Raw genomic sequence first — 19,638 nt, 5'->3', positions numbered from 1 at the left:
TCATTACAGAAAGGTTAACTATGACACGCTGCAGTATTTTAGAGAAAACTTAGGCCCCGATTCATGAAAGAAATCTGGTGTAAAACACAAAATTGTTTCGCGAAACTTTTGACTTTTCGCAGCGTTTTCAAGCCATTTTCGCCCAACGCTGTCAAAATGGGCAGAGCTGGGACAAAATAGGGGCGTGACGCCACGGCTAATCCAATCAATAACAAGCTGTGGCGTACATTAAGCCAGAAATCTTACTTTAGTCCTTGAGTGGAGTAAGATAAGGTGGTGGGGAATATGCCACTTTTCAGACGCGCCTGATTAAGGTCTGCACCTCTTAATGAATCAATAATGTCTGACACCAATATGTCCCCTTTTCAAAACCAGCATTGATCACGCCAGTCTTGATGAATTGGCAATATAGTTTAAAACACAAGCAATATGGAGAAGAGTCCACTGAGCGGCTGTCTGGCTTCTTACTACCCAGCTTGGCTTAACAGATCACTCCTTATTTGTGTATAGGGAGAGATCGGTCAATCAAGAACAGCCAAATGAGAAATAAGGGAGTTATCCAGCAGGTACTCTACCTAATGCATTTTTCAAGCAAACATATACTCTGAAAAACTGCAGTGTTTTAGAGTAAAACATGGCTTTCTGTAATGGGGTAGCCCGGCTGTGTTCCATAAGTCGATTGATATATAGCATAATTGGGCAAACAATCACAGAGCTCATCATCTCAATATCATCTCAATACACACTGACTATCCAGACAGTGAATGTTTTTCCTTTTGGTGTGCAAGTCCTCTAAATGCATGGTAAAAGCACTTTCTGTATAGGAAAAAAATATTTATATAGCTCTTAACACACAACATATGGTTAGTCATTTTTTTTCTGGATACAAAAAAAAAAAAACAACAAATTTAATTAAAAAAAAATTTGAGGAAAATTGGATGGATATTCACTAGACAGTCCTTTATTGGTATTTTACCAATGCACTTACTGTGCAGATGCATTATATATTTTGTACAAGAGTTTAAAACAATTGTAAAGAGCAACACTGAAGCTGATGAGTCAAAGGATGAGTCTGCTCTTCAGAAGGTGCACAACTCATAGTAAAAAACATGAGATGTGGCAGTCACCAATTGGATCATTGCCTTTAACACCACAGCCACAATCATAAAGGCAGGAGTCCAGTAGGGAGGCTGAATGCCCCACCTTGTACTAACATTAAAGTGTGAATTTAGTTGTTCAATCACGCAACCATGATAAATTACAAAAAAAAATCCTTAAAAATGATAAACACCTCAAAAGGCTGTAAAATTACCAGCTTTATGGCCAAAGGATATTTCTCTGTTTAGGCGTTTCCGATCATCCAGCTTTGTCAATCTCTGCTGAAAGAATATAAATACTTTAAAACTGAAAATAAATTTTATTGGAGCAAAGGGCTTAGAGTATCATCTCAATGGGAGGACTTCACTCAAATCAAAAACATCAAAACTAGAACAATCTGCAGCAAGTGGAATGGAAAAGACGTCCCTGGATCAGATCTGCAAAACCAAGCAGAAGAGAATGTTACTTCAATTATTCCATTGTAGAACACAAATATATCATTTCTGGTTAAGTAAAGGGCCGAGGCAGACTGGGAACACTGCTCTGAAGGTAATCTGAAGATGTCCATCACAAATATAAACAATACTTTATTTAACTCCCCCGGCTAAAATCATGTGGCAGAGGCTGTTCGGTGGATGTAAAAGAGGACATGGGTCCACAGCAGGAACCCAATGATCTGGTGGAGAGCTGATAACTGGAATAAGCCTTTTGAAGGGGACCTGACAGCTGATACATGCATAGTGTTGTTTGGGCAGAATGCATCAGGCATTGGCTGTATGATTAACTCCTGGTATGTTTGGCTCTGAAAAGCTGCAGCGTTTCAGAGGGAAATATACTTTAAAAGACAAAAAAACAAACAAAAAAAACAGCTGGATACTGAGCCACATGGGAGAGTAGTCGAGACTTCACCAGCTTCCCTAAAGAGACAGGTCTCTCCCTATATATGCACGTAGAGAGAGAGCTGTCACTCAAGGGGACAGTACAAGAAGCCACCAGGAACCCACCTAGTCGACTAGTTTGCCGTTTGGCTTGGTATTAGGAGCATCTTTTTCTCTGAAACACTGCAGTGTTTCAGAGTCACATGTACCTAACAAATGATACAGCCAGTGGATGATACATGTGGCTGCTGTGGTTCAGGCAGCATGTATCAGCTGTCAGGTTTCCTGTGAGACTACAAATTAGTCACATCTAGTAGCATGGATGCAATATATACAATACCCAACACTGAGATTGTACCTCTGGGCAATGCTTGCATGTAGGACATATATATCGGTATCAGAAAGTGATTTCCCCAAACAGGCAAAGCAAAAAAGCCTTTGGAAATTATGCAACTCTTAGCAAACCACTAACGCACCCCTTTATTATTTTGAAAACCCTTTGATCTCTCTCCCCTTTTTGTATAGCCCAATGTGCGCCAGACATAACAAATTCATCAGCGCTAAACCAATAAGGAAAAGGCAATTCTACTCTGCAAAAAGCTTTGACATCAGTCACCAGAAGTGATTATAATTTAGTAATTTTCTACTTAACCCAGGTCAGCAATTATTCACAGCACTTAACATTCCATGACAGCCATTAGAATAACTTCAGACACTTACATCATCAATATCTTCATCATCATCTCCAATGTCATCAAATTGGATTTCATCATCATCTCCTGGACCAAATGTGTCGGTTTCATTAATTTTAGCTGAAAAGAAAAAAATCATCTTAGATTGCATTCCAGCAACTAAGCACCATGAATGAGACATGCATCGCAGAGCTCTCATTACCATGCTCGGGAAGTTCTCCATACGCCTTCAGACTTCTGGCTTCATCTGCATTATACTTTAGGATAACATCTGCTTTGTTGTCCTGGAGAAAGAAAGTAGCTTTTATTTTTTTATATCTGTTATAATAAAATTGTAAGATGTAACTTTCAGATCTTGTAAAGCAATTTGAAAAGGTTAATCTCAATTTCTTAAACCATTTATGACTGGATAATTTTCTTTTTTTCCCCCACTTTTCCCTCTTCTACCAAGATCCATAACAATATTTTTCCATTCATATATTCGTATGAGAACTTTTTTTTTTTTTATCAAGGGAAGAGTTGTTCTTTGAATGATATACATTTTAACATTTTTATTGCAGACTTCTGCTGTAATGGGGCAGCATAGCAGAGCAGATATTTGTTATGACCAGCAGATCATGCTCTGCCTCCCTGCACCCAGCAATCACATGAGCACTGGATCCGGAGCAGAAACTGCTGGCAGCACTTTCAATCCTGTCTAAGGCTGGTTTCACATTGGGAAGGCAGAGATGGTAATTAACCATCTGACTGCCAGTTCACAACTGCAGCAGTTAATGCATTGATGGCTTAGAAATGGTTAACCGGTGTTCGGAATAGTATAATACTGGTATTATTCCAAACGGTAAAAGAGAAAAAAAAAAAAAAAAAAAAAAATTCTATTACTGTGAGCCTTCAATTGTCTGCGGAATGGTAGGTGTCCAGATTTTGAGCCTCCACTCATTTCTTAGAAGACCTCTAGAGGAAGTGAGCAACTGGAGTAGTGATTCAGTAGAAAGTTTAACGTTTTTGCAGAGAATATTATTTTCTCTTAATAAAGAATGTAGAACTTATCGGTTTATGCATTTACCCTTACAAGCAGTACTAAGATGGACATATTTTATTTTTCTTTTCTAAAACAGAGGGAGGCAAAAACACATACTTGATAGTCTCGTAAGCCAACCAGTATAATGTCTGACGTGTTTATCCACACCTAATGAAGAAAAAAAAAAAGTGTTCATATCAAAACTAGTAAACAGACATCTGCTTCAGTAATCCCCAAATTAAAATGAATAGCCTCATGTAATTAATGGACAAACTGGGTTCACCAGTGAGGCCCCATACAGATTTAGTGTGTGTACCTCACTTTATGACGTACATATGCCCTAAGGAATATAAAAATATTGCACGTAAGTCTTAAGCCTCACAGATACTATGCCATCATCGCTACATATGACCTCCCACTTGTACCTATAGTTTCCTACAAAACCCAGCTGTATCAGATTAAATATGGAGACTCATGATGGCTTTGTGGCATGTGTACGGAGCATTATAAATCACATTGCTGGGAATTATAGTTTCACAATGGCTGGAGAGTTACAGGTCACATCAGGCTTATGGTCGCCAACACTTTCATTCTGTAAGGCAACTCTTACCTTTTTACGCAGTTTTCCTCTAATGTGACATAACCTCTTAACACCATCAAAGCACATAGCTTCCAGTCTGCCGTTGCCCAACATCTTTATGACTTGTGCATACTCTGGGAAAATAAATATGTAATATATGGTTCACTAGCATTAAAAAAAAAAATGTAGAAAATAAATCAAGACCCCAAATATATAGCTCACATTTATCCAGTAAAGCAGTGATAAACATATCCATGGTGTACCCAAACTTGTACAAGGAAAGGAATTGTGCTTCATAGTTCTCTGGCCTAATCACATTGCTTAGATAACCCAGTCTAACCTGTCCCTGCTTATATCATTCTGATTAAATTTAGAAACTGTTGAAACTTGACAAGTTTCCTAGGCAGACAAGGACTGGAAAATACTGAAGCTATATCACCTATAGAAAGCTACATTGATGGCATGTTCTCCCATAGAGTAAATGCAGCAGATTGTATGCTGCTGTTTTGCTTAGATAAAAGTATTACTGTACCAGTGTTGTTAATGAAATTTCACCAAACCTCATTTACACATTGTGGAAAAAAAAAACAAAACTGACCAGGGTCGTTGATTTGAATTCTGCAGCCTGTCAACTCCTACTGCAGCCAACAGTGCGCATTTCAGCCCTTGCAAAGCATAAGGTGAACTGTATGTAAAATCTGCACCTTCTTTCCGTGGCATATATGCTAGCGAATAGGAAACTGCGAAAATACACGCGCCACCATGGGAACACTTTGAAAGTTCTGCCACACGTGAGCATAATCTTTGATTGAAACATCCATTTCGTATGTCATCCACCATTTCATAGGGGTCGTTCTAGTGGCATGAGAATGGATTTATGCTCCACTCAAATGAGCAGGACAGTTAAAAAAAAAATGTCATTAGGGTAATGGCATGCCATTAAAGAATCAAAGATTTTATCCTCTTAATATATTGCAATCGTAGTATACAGCACTATATACTTACAACTGCTAATTTTGCCTTTCAACCCAGATAATTCTCCTCTTTTCTCTGCTCCATGTAGAAACAGGAAGTCTCTTGTCCCTGAATTTCTCATTCCCCTCTTCCATTCCTGACCCACCTGCTCCCTCCACCCCCTACCAAGGACTTTTGGAGCGACTCATGAGTCATGCAGGGAAAAGAAACTTCATGTTTGTACATAAGAGTTAAGGCCCCGTCACACACAGACTTAGAGATCGCTGATTTTGTGACGCCACAGCGATCTTGCCAGCGAGATTGCTGTGTGTGATGGGGGAACAGCGACTGGCCCCCCCGCCGGGTATCGCTGATCGTGCTCGATCGGCCTGGGCCATTTTTTGATCGCTGGTCTCCCGCTGGCCAGCGCGCATCGCTGTGTGTGGCAGTGGAAGCCAACGATCAGTGAGGCTCCCAGCGCTCTAAGCAGGCGCTGGGAGCAGGTCTCTAAGGTAAATATCGGGTAACTAAGTGACGCGCACCGCTTAGTAACCCAATATTTACCTTAGACACCAGCATCCTCGCTGGTGCTGATCGCTGGTGAAGCTGCCTGTTTGGCAGCTCACCAGCGATCATGTAGCGATGCACCAGCGATCCTGACAAGGTCGTATTGTTGTCAGGATCGCTGGTGCATCTTTATGTGTGACGGGGCCTTTAGGAAAAATTCAGCTAATCAGCTTCTAATCACGTGAGGTCATAGACCTAATGGAAAAGAGAATTAGCTGTGAAGAAAGGCAAAATGAGCAATTGTAAGTATACAGTGCTATATAATATGGTGACTGCAATGTCTTTAGAGGATACGAATTTTGGATGGGAGGAGGAGTGCTTTTTTAAACATTGAACTTAGACCAAACAAAATTTTTGGAGAATCTCTTACCTTGCCCATCCTCTTTAAATACCAGCTCTCGCTTTTCAGATTCATTTTCATTCTTACCACGTCTTCTATTTTTACCTCCCTTACCTGAAGAGGAAAAAAATAAATAAATGGAAATTAGGCAATGATATCACATACAGCCAATAGTAAAGCATGGACAAAATTGTCATTCAGAACAAGAAAATTACAATTCAGGCTATTTGTACAAACAAGCGGAGCCTTCAGTCTGAGGCATAAGCTGGAAATTTATCCTGAGGTATGCCTCCAATGCAAGGCATGGACATCAACTGTAATATAAAACATACTGCACAGCAGGGTTGTAGAGTCTGTATACAATGGCCCAACTCCTAAAGTATATAATAAATTGGGTTCAGTGCAGGATGTGATGTACATTTTTTCATAAGAATTTGGGAAAGTTATGAAATGTCCGATCTAAGGATCTCATCTTATATAGTGGAGATGAATCTGTGCTGCACTTTGTACATGCCCAGTAGTGACCAGTGCTGTGGAGTCGTAGAGGAGATGAATCTGTGCTGCACTTTATGTACATGCTCTGTAGTGACCAGTGCTGTGGAGTCATAGATGAGATGAATCTGTGCTGCACTTTATGTACATGCTCAGTAGTGACCAGTGCTGTGGAGTCATAGATGAGATGAATCTGTGCTGCACTTTATGTACATGCTCAGTAGTGACCAGTGCTGTGCAGGCAGGGAAATTGAGGCGCCGGAGGTTTGGCTAACCGCCTCCACAGCCCTGCCGCACAGCATACATTTTATTAGTAAAGGCACACTGTATCGTACACATCAGACTGCTACTCTTTCCCCTAGAGATGAAAATCAAAGGAATACTAATGTATACAGGCCTGACAGAGGCCAAAAGGAAACCTCTCAAAAGGTGAAGAAAACATAGATGAAAGGACATTACATTTGCTTCTTCCAACACATATGCCAAGTGTAAATGTAGGACTATCACAGACCCATGGAGGCAAAATAAACCACCCTCCAAAAGTGAAAAGAAAAAGGAAAGCGGTCTATAAGGGCATGATACCTTGTTGTCTGCCATCCAATGTCCAATTCTATAGAAATCCATTTTTCTTAATATGTAAAAGAGCTGTTAAGATCTATGGGCTGGACAAAGATCTGAATGAAAATCTGCCTCTAGAGCCTTTTTGAAAAGAAAGGGAGTCACCAGTGAGAGACACTAGATCTTAGAAAGTCTGCCCTCCTGATCTACAAGACTTTTTCTATGAAACATTGCTCAAAAATGTTTCTAAATCTGTGTTAGTGAGCACTTATCCTTTGCCAGGATAATCCATTTACCTGACACATAGCAGCTATTCTGAAGACTCAAACCTCGAGAGGCGTGCTTCAACGAGGTCGCTCGTCGTTGTTATGGCGTCAAACACAGCAATGCACGCTGGTCAGCGGGAAGCCAACGATCAAAAATAGTCTAGGACATTCCAGCATGATCAGCGACATCGCAGCAGAGGGCCGGTCGCCGCTATGTGTCACACGTAGCGAGATCGCTGTTGCGTCACAAAACCCGTGACGTTTCAGCGATCTCGCTATGTGTGACGGGGCCTTTAGGATGGCCACAATAAAAAGGCCACTCTAAAATGTGAAGATTTACCATATTGGGGAGTCCGTGAGGGGTCAGAATATCTGGTGTGATCGCCATTTGCCTCAAGCAAGGCCTTTTGTGTACATAAAAAAAAAAGTCTTAGACTGGTTTCACATTAGCGCTTTTTAAGCGCACGCACGGCCGGGGGTAGCTCCGCCCCGGAGCCGGCTCTCTGCCCGGCGTGCCCGCCCCTTGCTTGTAGCGCCGCCTCCTAGCGCACAGCGGCGCCTGCGATCGGCGCACCCTATCTTTAGCATAGGGTGCGCAGATCGTGCGCAGGCCGTGCGCCAGTTGCGTTTTGACCTGCGCTGCGCACTCTTGACGGTGCGCCGTGCGCGCCAAAATCAAACTTTTCGGATTTCGGCGTGCTCGGCGCACCGTCAAAAGTGCGCAGCGCAGGTCAAAGCGCAACTAGCGCACGGCCTGCGCACGATCTGCGCACCCTATGCTAAAGATAGGGTGCGCCGATCGCAGGCACCGCTGTGCGCTAGGAGGCGGCGCTACAAGCAAGGGGCGGGCACGCCGGGCAGAGAGCCAGCTCGGGGGCGGAGCTACCCCCGGCCGTGCGTGCGCTTAAAAAGCGCTAATGTGAAACCAGCCTTAGATCTTTGCGTTCAGCTCATGAAAAATGGGTGCAAAAGCATTGTGTTTATATTTTGGTCAGTGTACAACTTGAGAAAAACATGGATTACTCTGGAATAAGACATAGGATCACAGATAAGGTTATCATTGTATTCAGCTTCCTATAACCTACATGACACATAGACAGCTTAGGAGGTTTGATCCTACTGACAGATTCTCTTTAATTCAGCTTACTGGCAAGTGGCAAGCTCCTGTGTTCCCTTAGATCCCATATAGATCTATGCTATGGTCACACTTACATTAATGCTATACTGGATTACCATAATTAAACAGTGGACCCTACATCTGCCCCTCACTGACTTATTAGGGTCTGTTGGTTCTAACATTTCAGATATATTGATGGGAAAAGCAAGGATATGTGACTGAAGTCTGTTTGTCAAACCTGCCAAATGATAGCTCAGTTTCGAATGGCGCTGATTACCAAAGAGTCTATGTGGCCTCAACTAGATAACCCACATGTCTCTAATTTTATACTACTTAATAGGAATGGGGAAAAAGAATGTGAGGCTTTTCATCAGAATTCCTGTGTGTTATTCTTGTCTTAAAGAGAATCTCTAAAATCCTGCAGCATTGCAGCAAGAAAAAAAAAAAAGCTAGAAAAGCCGAGCAAGACAATGTCTAGCTTTTCAAACTAGGTTTTCTGTGAAACACTGCAGCATAAAAACATAGTTGGCTGCCATTGCAAGACAATAATCTAAAGACAGGTTCCATTTAAAGCCGAAAAGTTGCCTATACGGCAGTTTAATTCGGTTTTAAAACTTGGTACAGAGGGAGAGCCAAAAGTTTCAGCATTCAATCCTATCCAGTTATCAATGTAATAACACAAACATGCACTGTGCATTCTAGGAATGGCATCACTTATACCCATGTCCATGGTGTTAACTTTAATTACAAGTGACCAAATTGTGCTTTACTGAGAACCATTATCAAAGACACCAATGCAACATCCGAGACCCTTCTGACCTAGCTTGTTACCCAATAGTCCACCACTAGAGTCACATTTCCATTAGTCTTTACTTAAAGGGTTACGAATAGAGTTGAGCGAATTTGTTTGGATTCAGTCACCGAATCTGATTTTGCCATATTGGTTCCCTATCTGTGTCGAATTTATGTTTGATGATCAGTTCCGAACATATTCGGTAATTTCTACTCCCATTGACTAATGACGTTCAGCTGTGTTCGACAAATATTGCAAAAACAATATTCGCTGCCGATCGAATTCGGAACCAAATCCGAACAAATTCGCTCAACTCTAGTTAGGAATACTCCATTTAGCACGATCAAAACAAAGTCAGCAACTTTCTGGTTACGGAATATTTTCTGAAGTCATAATATTTCTCCATTAACTACAAAACACCAGGAAATGTATAAAATCAAAGAGGTGAAATAATTGTGATCTCATTAAAAAAAAAACAAAAAAAAAAACAAAACAGCTACTCCTCCGCTTCTCCCCTTTGCAAATCTCTTCACTGGCTCCCATTCCCTCGTATCCAGTTGAAATTACTAATACTGACCTACAAGGCCATCTATAACCTGTCTCCCCCATAAGTCTCTGAATTAATCTTCCGATACCTTCCCTCACGTAATCTCCGGTCCTCCCAAGACCTCCTTCTCACTTACTCGCTGCTCACCCAACCGCCTCCAAGACTTCTCCCAAATAGCCCCTTTTCTCTGGAATTCTTTGCATCAACAAGTCCGACTATCAACCACATTTGGATCCTTCAGACTGAACCTGAAAACCCACCTCTCCAAGAAAGCCTACAGCCTGCAATAACCCCGCTACCTCCTTCTCTCTCACCACTACCGGTGATATCACCTCAACCAACACCGGAACTGCTGCAACCCACCAACCTACTGTCTCCTTCCCCACCATCCTGTAGCATGTAAGCCCGAAAAGGCAGGGTCCTCTCCCCTCTGTATCAGTCTGTGATTGTTAGTTTGTTTACTGTAAGTGTTATCTGTAAGTAACCCCTTCTCATGTACAGCACCATGGAATCAATGGTGCTATATGAATAATAATAATGATTTACAAAGTATCACCTAGTGGATATGATAAAAAGAAGCCCTGACAGTGACACAAAGGATCTTTTGCAGCCTCCATTCTGAATTTAATCTGGAAAATGCTCACTTGTATGAAAAGCTTAACATTCAACCAGGGCTGTGGAGTCGGTGCTCATTTTGGTGGAGTCGGTATAAAATGGACCGACTCCTAAAATATATAATAATTGGGTACAGTAGTTCAACGCATAATGTGCTGAATATTTTTTCATAGGAATTTGGGAAAGTTATGAAATGTCCTATAAATGGCTCTTCTATTCCTGATCTAAGGCTACATTCACACACAGCATTTTTCCTGCGTTTTTTTGAGGATACGTTTTTCAGCTGCAAAAGCAGATCAGCTTTTTAAAAAACCTCTCATCACCTGAAAGGTTTTTGAGCTCATAGATGTTTTCAATAGCAAAAGCAGATTAGAAATCTGCTCTATCCATCCATCCATCATCTTATCTGTACCAAAAAGAATGAAAGCCGGGTAACACACAGACTAAAGGCCCCGTCTCACTAAGTGATCTCGGTAGCGAGATCGCTGCTGAGTCACAACTTTTGTGACGTAACAGCGATCTCACCAGCGAGATTGCTGTGTGTGACAGCGAGCGGCCCCCCTGCCGGTATCGCTGGAAGAAACCTCTAGAAACTTCTTTGGTCGCTGGTCTCCCGCTGTACAGCACGCATCGCTGTGTGTGACAGGCGGGAGACCAGCGATCAGGTGTAAAAAATAATAAAAAAAATAAAAAATATAGTTATTCTCACCTTCCGACGTCCCGTTCAGCCATCCTGCCTCTCTCCACGCTCCGGTCCCAGTGATCCTTTGCACGAATGACCGCGAGACTTTGTTATCCCTCGAGACCGTGACATCTCGCGGTCATTCGTGCAAAGGATCACTGGGACCGGAGCGTGGAGAGAGGCAGGATGGCTGAACGCGACGTCGGAAGGTGAGAATAACTATTTTTTTTATTTTGATTCTATTTTTTACAAGGATGGCCAGCAATGCCGGGCGCTCGGCATTGCTGTGCTGATCACTGGTGAAGCTGTCTGTGTGACAGCTCACCAGCGATCACATAGCGACTTACCAGCGATCCTGACACCTTGATATCGGTGTCGGGATCGCTGGTAAGTCGCTTAGTGTGACGGGGCCTTTACACTCCGTTTTTTTTTAGCACCAGTCAGGTACACCTCATAGCTGCCCAAAAGGAAAGTAAAGAAAAATGAGTGGCCATGATTACTTTAAGAAATGAAGGTCAGTCAGTCTGAAAAATTGGGAAAACTTTGAAAGTGTCCCCAAGTGCAGTGGCAAAAACCATCATGTGCTACAAAGAAACTGGCTCACATGAGGACCGCCCCAGGAAAGGAAGACCAAGAGTCACCTCTGCTGCGGAGAATAAGTTCATCAAAGTCACCAGCCTCAGAAATCGCAGGTTAACAGCAGCTCAGATTAGAGACCAGGTCAATGCCACACAGAGTTCTAGCAGCAGACACATCTCTACAACAACTGTTAAGAGGAGGCTTTGTGCAGCAGGCCTTCATGGTAAAATAGCTGCTAGGAAACCACTGCTAAGGACAGGCAACAAGCAGAAACTTGTTTGGGCTAAAGAACACAAGGAATGGACATTAGACCAGTGCAAATCTGTGCTTTGATCTGATGAGTCCAAATTTGAGATCTTTGGTTCCAACCACCGTGTCTTTGTGCGATGCAGAAAAGGTGAACGGATGGACTCTACATGATTGGTTCCCACCGTGAAAAATGGAGGAGGAGGTGTGATGGTGCTTTGCTGGTGACACTGTTGGGGATTTATTCAAAATTGAAGGCATATGAACCAGCATGGCTACCACAGCATCTTGCAGTGGCATGCTATTCCATCCGGTTTGCGATTAGTTGGACCATCATTTATTTTTCAACAGGACAATGACCCCAAACACACCTCCAGGCTGTGTAAGGGCTATTTGACCAAGAAGGAGATTGATGGGGTGCTATGCCAGATGACCTGGCCTCCACAGTCACCAGACCTGAACCCAATTGAGATGGTTTGGGGTGAGCTGGACCGCAGAGTGAAGGAAAAAGGGCCAACAAGTGCTAAGCAACTCTGGGAACTCCTTCAAGACTGTTGGAAGACCATTTTCGGTGACTACCTCTTGAAGCTCATCAAGAGAATGCCAAGAGTGTGCAAAGCAGTAATCAAAGCAAAAGGTGGCTACTTTGAAGAACCTAGAATATAAGACAAATTTTTAGTTATTTCACACTTTTTTGTTAATTATATAATTCCACATGTGTTCATTCATAGTTTTGATGCCTTCAGAGTGAATCTACAATTTTCATAGTCATGAAAATAAAGAAAACTCTTTGAATGAGGTGTGTCCAAACTTTTGGTCTGTACTGTATATATGTAATCTATATTACATAGTGTATGACATTTACATTTTATTACAGTTTGTGTTCTAAAGTTGTATTCCAATAAATATATCTTATGTTCTAAATATCTTGATTATTGTATCATAAAAATGATTAAATGTCTGATGTTCACATTGTACTACAGTAAGTTTTTCACTTAAATATAAGCAATATATGTGGGAGTCGGAGTCGGTGTAAGGGAAATTGAGGAGTCGGAGTCGCAGGTTTGACTTACCGACTCCACAGCCCTGCATTCAGCAACCTTATCTAACTGGCCTGTGGCCATGTCATCTCCGCTATCTTCTTAGCCTCCCACCCCTGTGAAGAGACTAATTAAGAGGAACCACCTTTTGCTGAGGTGGCAGCACTGCATAAAGCTCAAAAGGGATTTCTGAGTAGCAATAGTGACAATACTATTCAGCACACTAACGATCCGGCAGTCTGAAATTTGCATTAAATCTGAATACTTAACATTTTATATTGTATGATGATAAAATACTGGCAGGAAAACAAATGATGCTGAAGTTTCCAATAAATGTTTCAGTCTGATTACACCCCTAAGTCCAAAGGGTTCCTGGCCGCACCCTATCCTGGGCTGTTGTCCCATAGGACTGGCTTCCTAGTGTCACGAGACCTGGCTAGTGGAGTGAATTAGAAATGCTATTGAAGAGGTGAGCTTTCTGAGGGTACTGAAATGAAGCAAAGAAGCTAAACCCCCTTCAGCCAAAAAAAAACAAACAGAATTTCCAATGTTGAAATAATGGAGCAAAAAATGGTCAAACCCATATGAATTTTTAATCAAGGTAGAAAAAATGATTGTTTCACAAATTTCTACCAATTCAAGAACTATTACTCCCCAACCTCGGCTTTTCATGGTTAGGGTGTTACATAAACAGCACAGATACCACTGTTTACGGCAGATACCACACAGCACAGAGCGCTCGTCTGCTTCCTTAGCCCCAACCACCTCTTGGTCTCCTGCCATCTCTGTCATGAGTGACTGGGATGAGAATACCCCTTTAACCCTTTGGAGAGGGGTATTTTTTCAGCTCTGCCTTTTAGAGCCAAATAGTTCATTTTTCTGTTCATTTTCCACTTGATCTCTTGCAAAATGAGTTGTTTTGAGAGACAACATTCAGGTTACTATAGATTTCCTGTTTTCCAGTACAGTTAATGCCACCTGCAGTGCAATGGGGAAAATAGCCATATGTTTTTTGAGGGTTTTAACACTTTACGGTAAAGATGAACCGTTAGCTTGGTTTTATGGCTTAATATGTCTATGGTGATATCAGAATACTAATGGCGATATCGAAATTCAGTCTTTCCTTTAAATACGTGAAATAAACTTGCAAAAAAAAAAGAATTTGTTTCAATAATATCGAAAAAATAGGAGCTGAAGTGAAGATCTCAGAAACTATCACTACATAGAGACCATCGCGATAAAGGGGTTTTACACATAGCGATATCGCTATAACGTCACCGATTTTGTGACGTTATAGCGATATCGCTAGCGACATCGCTATGTGTGATACTTACCTCCGACCGGCTCCCCCGCTGGTTATCGCTGATCGCGCGAGAATGTCCGCCTCCATTTCTCGTCGTCTGCTTCCTGCTGTGACGAGCGACGCGTGGACACGGGCGGGACCTCTTCATCGCTGTGTGTGAAAGGTAAGTATCGTGCGCTGCGTCGCTGTGAGATCTTTCTGTGTGAAAGCTCACTAGCGACCATTTAGCGATGCACCAGCGATCCTGACCGGGTCGTATCGCTGGTCGTATCACTGGTGCATCGCTAAATGTAAAAGGGCCTTAAGGCTCCAGTTTCATTTACATTCTGATAATGGATCCAAAGCTGGCTTATTGGTGGGAGTCTAACACACTGCACCCCCATTGTTCTCACACAGATGACTTGCCTTTGGTATAAGTTATTAACAGGGTAAACCCGGACAACCCTTTAAAGCAGAAGTCCACACGCTATGGACGGCATAGGGGATCAGCAGTCATCTCTATAAGCGAGAACTTACTGTAACTTTAAGGGTGTGTGCACACGCTGCGGAATCCGCTGCGGATTAATCCGCACGGATTTTGCAAAAACCGCAGATAATCCGCAGGTCAAAAGACCTGCAGATTATCTGCGGTTTTGCCTGCGGTTTGGTCCTGCGGATTCACCATCTCCACAATGGTGGAGATAGGAACCCGCTACGGATTCCGCAGAAAGAATTGACATGTCAATTCTTTCTGCGGTTTCAAAACTGCAGCAAATCCGCGCAGATTTTTCCGCGTCAGCACAGCGTTTTTTTTTTACCATTCATTTGAATGGTACTGTACACCGCAGCTAAAGCTGCTGCGGAAACGCAGCGGAATCCGCAGCGTGTGCACATACCCTAAGGCTGGAGTCACACTAACCAACACAAAATAAGGTCAGTATTTTACATGCATAATACGGATGAATGGCCCCTAAACAGTGCTCCGTATGTCATCCATAAGCAAGGTGTGGTCGCGTATTTTGCACATGTAAGCATCCGTATTGCGAGATTTTCTCGCAGGCTTGCAAAATGGACAAATAATGGAGCCCTATGACAGGGTTTATAACAGAAACCAAAGAATAGATATAGACATATATATATGCATTCTCTATATATATGTATTCTATGTGTCTATATCTATTCTTTCGTTTCTTTATTAAAACTGTCAGTGTGAGTTTACTGTATCGCGCACTGAATTGCCAGCTTTGCTAAAAGACACCTGGTGCGTATTTCTTGCAAGTCACATGTGTGGTCCGTGTGTAATCCGTATTTTTTGCGCACCCATAGACTTGCATTGGCGTACTACGGGAGTAGTACGCTGACAATCGCAGCATGCTGCGATTGGCACGGACCGTAGAATACGGATGAGAAATATACGCCTGGTGCGAGTGACCCCATAGAGAATCATTGGTCCGTGTGTAATGCGTGCTTTTAGCGCCTCTCACTCGGCCGTATTCCTCGCCAGTGTGACCCCGGCCTAAGAGGCTCCTGCAGATCTGAGCCCTCCATGTATTTCATAGACGAAGACTCATGGAGCACTTATATATCCAAGGGCTAGCCTGACTACCCAGCTCTCATTTTCAATCCCCCACTACTCTGGTAGGTCCTGATCAGTCGTGTACCATTACATCTCGCCTAATAATAATAATCTTTATTTATATAGCGCCAACATATTCCGCAGCGCTTTACAGTTGAACAGTTTCAAACACAACAATCATAAGTAACAACATTAACAATACAATAATTAAAGCGAAATAAGACGACCCTGCTCGTGGGAGCTTACAATCTACAATGAGGTGGAGGAGATACAAAGCACAGGTTTGTATTTACAATGATGGTCCAGCCATCTTCAGGGGGTGGGGGTTAGATGGAGATAGTGAATGGGCTACACACACACACACAAACATAACATGACTTTGATTACTGAATGTGATAGGTCGCTCTGAACAAATGTGTTTTGACCAAGCGCCTAAAACTATGCAAATTGTGGATGGTCCTAATATCTTGGGGTAGAGCATTCCAGAGAATTGGCGCAGCACGGGAGAAGTCTTGGAGTCGGGAGGTACGGATTAGGGCAGAGGTTAGTCGAAAGTCATTTGCAGAGCGCAGCGGTCGGTTAGGCCGATAGACAGAAATGAGGGAGGAGGTGTAAGGGGGTGCCGCACTGTGGAGAGCTTTGTGGGTGAGAACAAGTACTTTGAATTGTACCCTGTAATGAATTGGCAGCCAGTGTAACGACTGGCGAAGAGCGGACGCGTCTGAGTAACGATTAGCCAGATGGACAACCCTGGCTGCTGCATTAAGGATAGACTGGAGAGGGGAGAGTCGAGTGAGAGGGAGGCCAATTAATACAGCATTACAGTAGTCCAGGCGGGAGTGGATCAGGGCGACAGTGAGAGTTTTTGTTGTTTCCATGGTGAGAAAAGGGCGGATTCTAAAGATGTTCTTTAGGTGTAAGCGGCACGAGCGGGCAAGAGATTGTACCTACCATCCATACGACTCCTGCAACCAATCGCTGGCCTTAACGGTGATGTTGGTATAGTAGAAAAGACTTAAAGAATCACTAATTTAATTTTTTTTAACTAAATCTGTGTACGTAGTGTAGTGTGTGTTAATATACTCACCTGCCTCCACCTCCTCCAGGATCGTCCCTCTCCTCAGTGACGTCACTGCTCTCCAGACGCTCCGGAGCTGGATGTCTCTTTTCCAATGTAAGCCAATGGGGCCTCGGTCTGACGCTCCATAGTCTTATACTGTAAAAGTCACTTTCGGGTCACGCAGTGTGACCTGGACAGTGGGCAGATGGGTGATGTCACTGAGAAGCACGGTGCTGGATACTGGAGAAGACAGCAGTAGGTTGGCATATTAACATACACATATTTACTAACAACCCTCCATGGGACTGCTTCTGTAAAGGAAATGTCTAGTAAAATAAATTCACAGAAGAGGTGGAAACTTACTGAGCAGTGGGTGTGCGACCGCCGGCACTGATCGTCACAACGGGAAGTGCTATCATTGTTACACTATGGGGTGGTAGATCGGACACCCGTCCTCTGCTCCACTCATTCTCCATGGTGCTAAACAGCTGAGTGCCTAATACACAGGCCTGCAGGGAGCAGCAGAGGATGATCATGTGAGCCTCCAGGGGATAAACGTGCCCCGCTCTGCCGATCAGTGCAGCGCCAGGGACCCCGCAAAGCATCAAGCTCACTTCTATTCATTGGAGAACCCCTTTAATCCCTCCAGGACAGCAGAGAACCCCCAGCACATGGCCCACGGGATGAGAGTGACTGATTTTATCCCCTTTCCTGCCCTCTCACAAGTTTGTCTTTATAATGTTGGGACAGCTCTGGCGCAGGCTCTGGCTCCCTGTCAGTAACCCCCCCTGTGCCGGCACATGTCCGCTTCCGCAGGCCGCTCTGGCTCCCAGTCCGGCCACACGGCGTGTCCAAGCACTGCGCTCCGCCCTGTAGCTCCACATCGGCCCCTTACTGACCACGAGTCTCCCGAGCCTTCCCTGGGCCTCACCTTTATTTTTCGGCATAGTGTGTGATACCGGCTGGCTCCGTGCGTGTACAGGAAGCGTTCAGGGCGTACAACGAGGGCAGGGACAGCACCGAGGACTCCGCCTTCCGGTGCTCGGGCGACAACGGCACCACGTCCAGTCACAGATGGCTTATTTTCTTACTCGGTCTCCCGCGTGCGTAAGGAACCGGCGTGCACAGACGGAAAAGAGAACGTCCTCACGCCGGAAGCAACGATGAGGAGCAAGCTGACGTCAGAGGCATCACTGCGCTCGCAGCCAATAGGATGAGAGATGTTTTTTTTTCAAGAGATAACTTTATTTGTACAAATAGTTTATACAAAACAACAATTGAAATTAAAGAAACCTTGGAGGGTTGGTCTCTGAGGAGGAGGATGGTGGAAAACAGATCACATGCAACGAGGGATATGGCTTCTGTCATATGTGTCCTCTGTTTCATGTGTCTCCTGTCTTGTGACCTCTATCACCTGAGTCTGCTGTCATGTGTGTCTTCTGTCCTGTCATGTGTCTTCTTTCACCTGAATCTTCTGTCATGTGTGTCCTTTGTCGTGTTCTCTGTCATGTGTCTTCTGTCTTATGTGTTTTCTCTTCTGTCTTCTGTCTCGTGTCTTCTGTTACGTGTCTTTTCTGGTGTATGTCCTCTGTCATGTGTCTTCTCTGTTTTCTCTTATGTCGTTTGTCTTATGTGTCTTCTGTCGTATGTGTCCTCTCATCTGTCTTCTGTCTCCTGTGTCGTGTCATGTGTGTCCTCTGTTACGTGTCTTTTCTCTTGTATGTCCTCTGTCATGTGTCTTCTCTGTTTTCTCTTATGTCTTTTGTCTTATGCGTCTTTTGTCTTATGTGTCTTCTGTCGTATGTGTCCTCTCATCTGTCTTCTGTCTCCTGTGTCGTGTCATGTGTGTCTTCTGTTACGTGTCTTTTCTCGTGTATGTCCTCTGTCATGTGTCTTCTCTGTTTTCTCTTATGTCTTTTGTCTTATGCGTCTTTTGTCTTATGTGTCTTCTGTCGTATGTGTCCTCTCATCTGTCTTCTGTCTCCTGTGTCGTGTCATGTGTGTCCTCTGTTACGTGTCTTTTCTCTTGTATGTCATCTGTTATGTGTCTTCTGTGTTTTCTCTTATGTCTTCTGACGTGTGCTTCTTTTGTCTTATGTGTCTTCTGTCTTATGTGTTTTCTCTTCTGTCTTCTGTCTCGTGTCTTCTGTTACGTGTCTTTTCTCGTGTATGTCCTCTGTCATGTGTCTTCTCTGTTTTCTCTTATGTCTTATGTGTCTTTTGTCGTATGTGTCCTCTCATCTGTCTTTTGTCTCGTGTGTCTTGTCATGTGTGTTCTGTGTTACGTGTGTCTTTTCTCTTGTATGTCCTCTGTCATGTTTGTTTACTGTCATGTGTGTCCTCTGTCATATTCTGTTATTTGTGTCTTCCATAAGAAATCCAAAGACCTAAAAAAAAAGCTTTTATTCCCAGTGCGAGTCATGTAACATTGTTGTGACATGTATTATGTGGCATCTGGACAGCAGTCTCCAAAATTGGGTAAAATAGAGGAAAGTGCTGCTTTGGGAGCTGTAAAATTATGTCTGCGGGGACTGCTTCACTCAATTCGGTCACCTGATTTGCAGTCAATCAGTTGTCTGGTGACTGAGTGGACGGTATGTCAAAGTATGGTGACACTGGAGTGTTGGGGGGTGGTATGGTAAGAAGGTTGAAGTT

At 43.3% G+C, this 19,638-nt stretch overlaps 1 protein-coding gene across 1 annotated transcript; it reads right to left on the bottom strand.

The window, feature by feature from the left end:
• Positions 1–939: 939 nt before the first annotated feature.
• On the bottom strand, positions 940–18,173 carry EIF1AX (eukaryotic translation initiation factor 1A X-linked). Its single transcript, XM_073565857.1, has 7 exons — positions 17,915–18,173; positions 6,161–6,244; positions 4,300–4,403; positions 3,807–3,857; positions 2,871–2,952; positions 2,697–2,788; positions 940–1,535 (listed from the first exon to the last, which is right to left on the bottom strand). The coding sequence occupies exons 1-7, from the start codon at positions 17,928–17,930 to the stop codon at positions 1,530–1,532; spliced, it is 435 nt and encodes a 144-aa protein (XP_073421958.1). The 5' UTR covers positions 17,931–18,173; the 3' UTR covers positions 940–1,529.
• Between the last annotated feature and the right edge of the window lie 1,465 nt (positions 18,174–19,638).

The sequence above is a fragment of the Dendrobates tinctorius genome, unplaced genomic scaffold, assembly GCF_039654945.1.
Source record: "Dendrobates tinctorius isolate UK_male_01 unplaced genomic scaffold, ASM3965494v1 ptg000016l, whole genome shotgun sequence".
Lineage (NCBI taxonomy): Eukaryota > Metazoa > Chordata > Amphibia > Anura > Dendrobatidae > Dendrobates > Dendrobates tinctorius.
The sequence above is the reverse complement of the archived record's forward strand: the minus strand, read 5'-3'. Positions and strand labels throughout refer to the sequence as shown.

Excerpts from the sequence above, each read along its gene's own strand:
- EIF1AX (XM_073565857.1), bottom strand. Across the intron at positions 3,858-4,299 it reads GAGGAAAACTGCGTAAAAAG|GTGTGGATAAACACGTCAGA; the intron begins GTAAGAGTTGCC and ends TTTCTTCATTAG. Across the intron at positions 2,953-3,806 it reads TTGGCTTACGAGACTATCAA|GACAACAAAGCAGATGTTAT; the intron begins GTATGTGTTTTT and ends TTCTTTCTCCAG.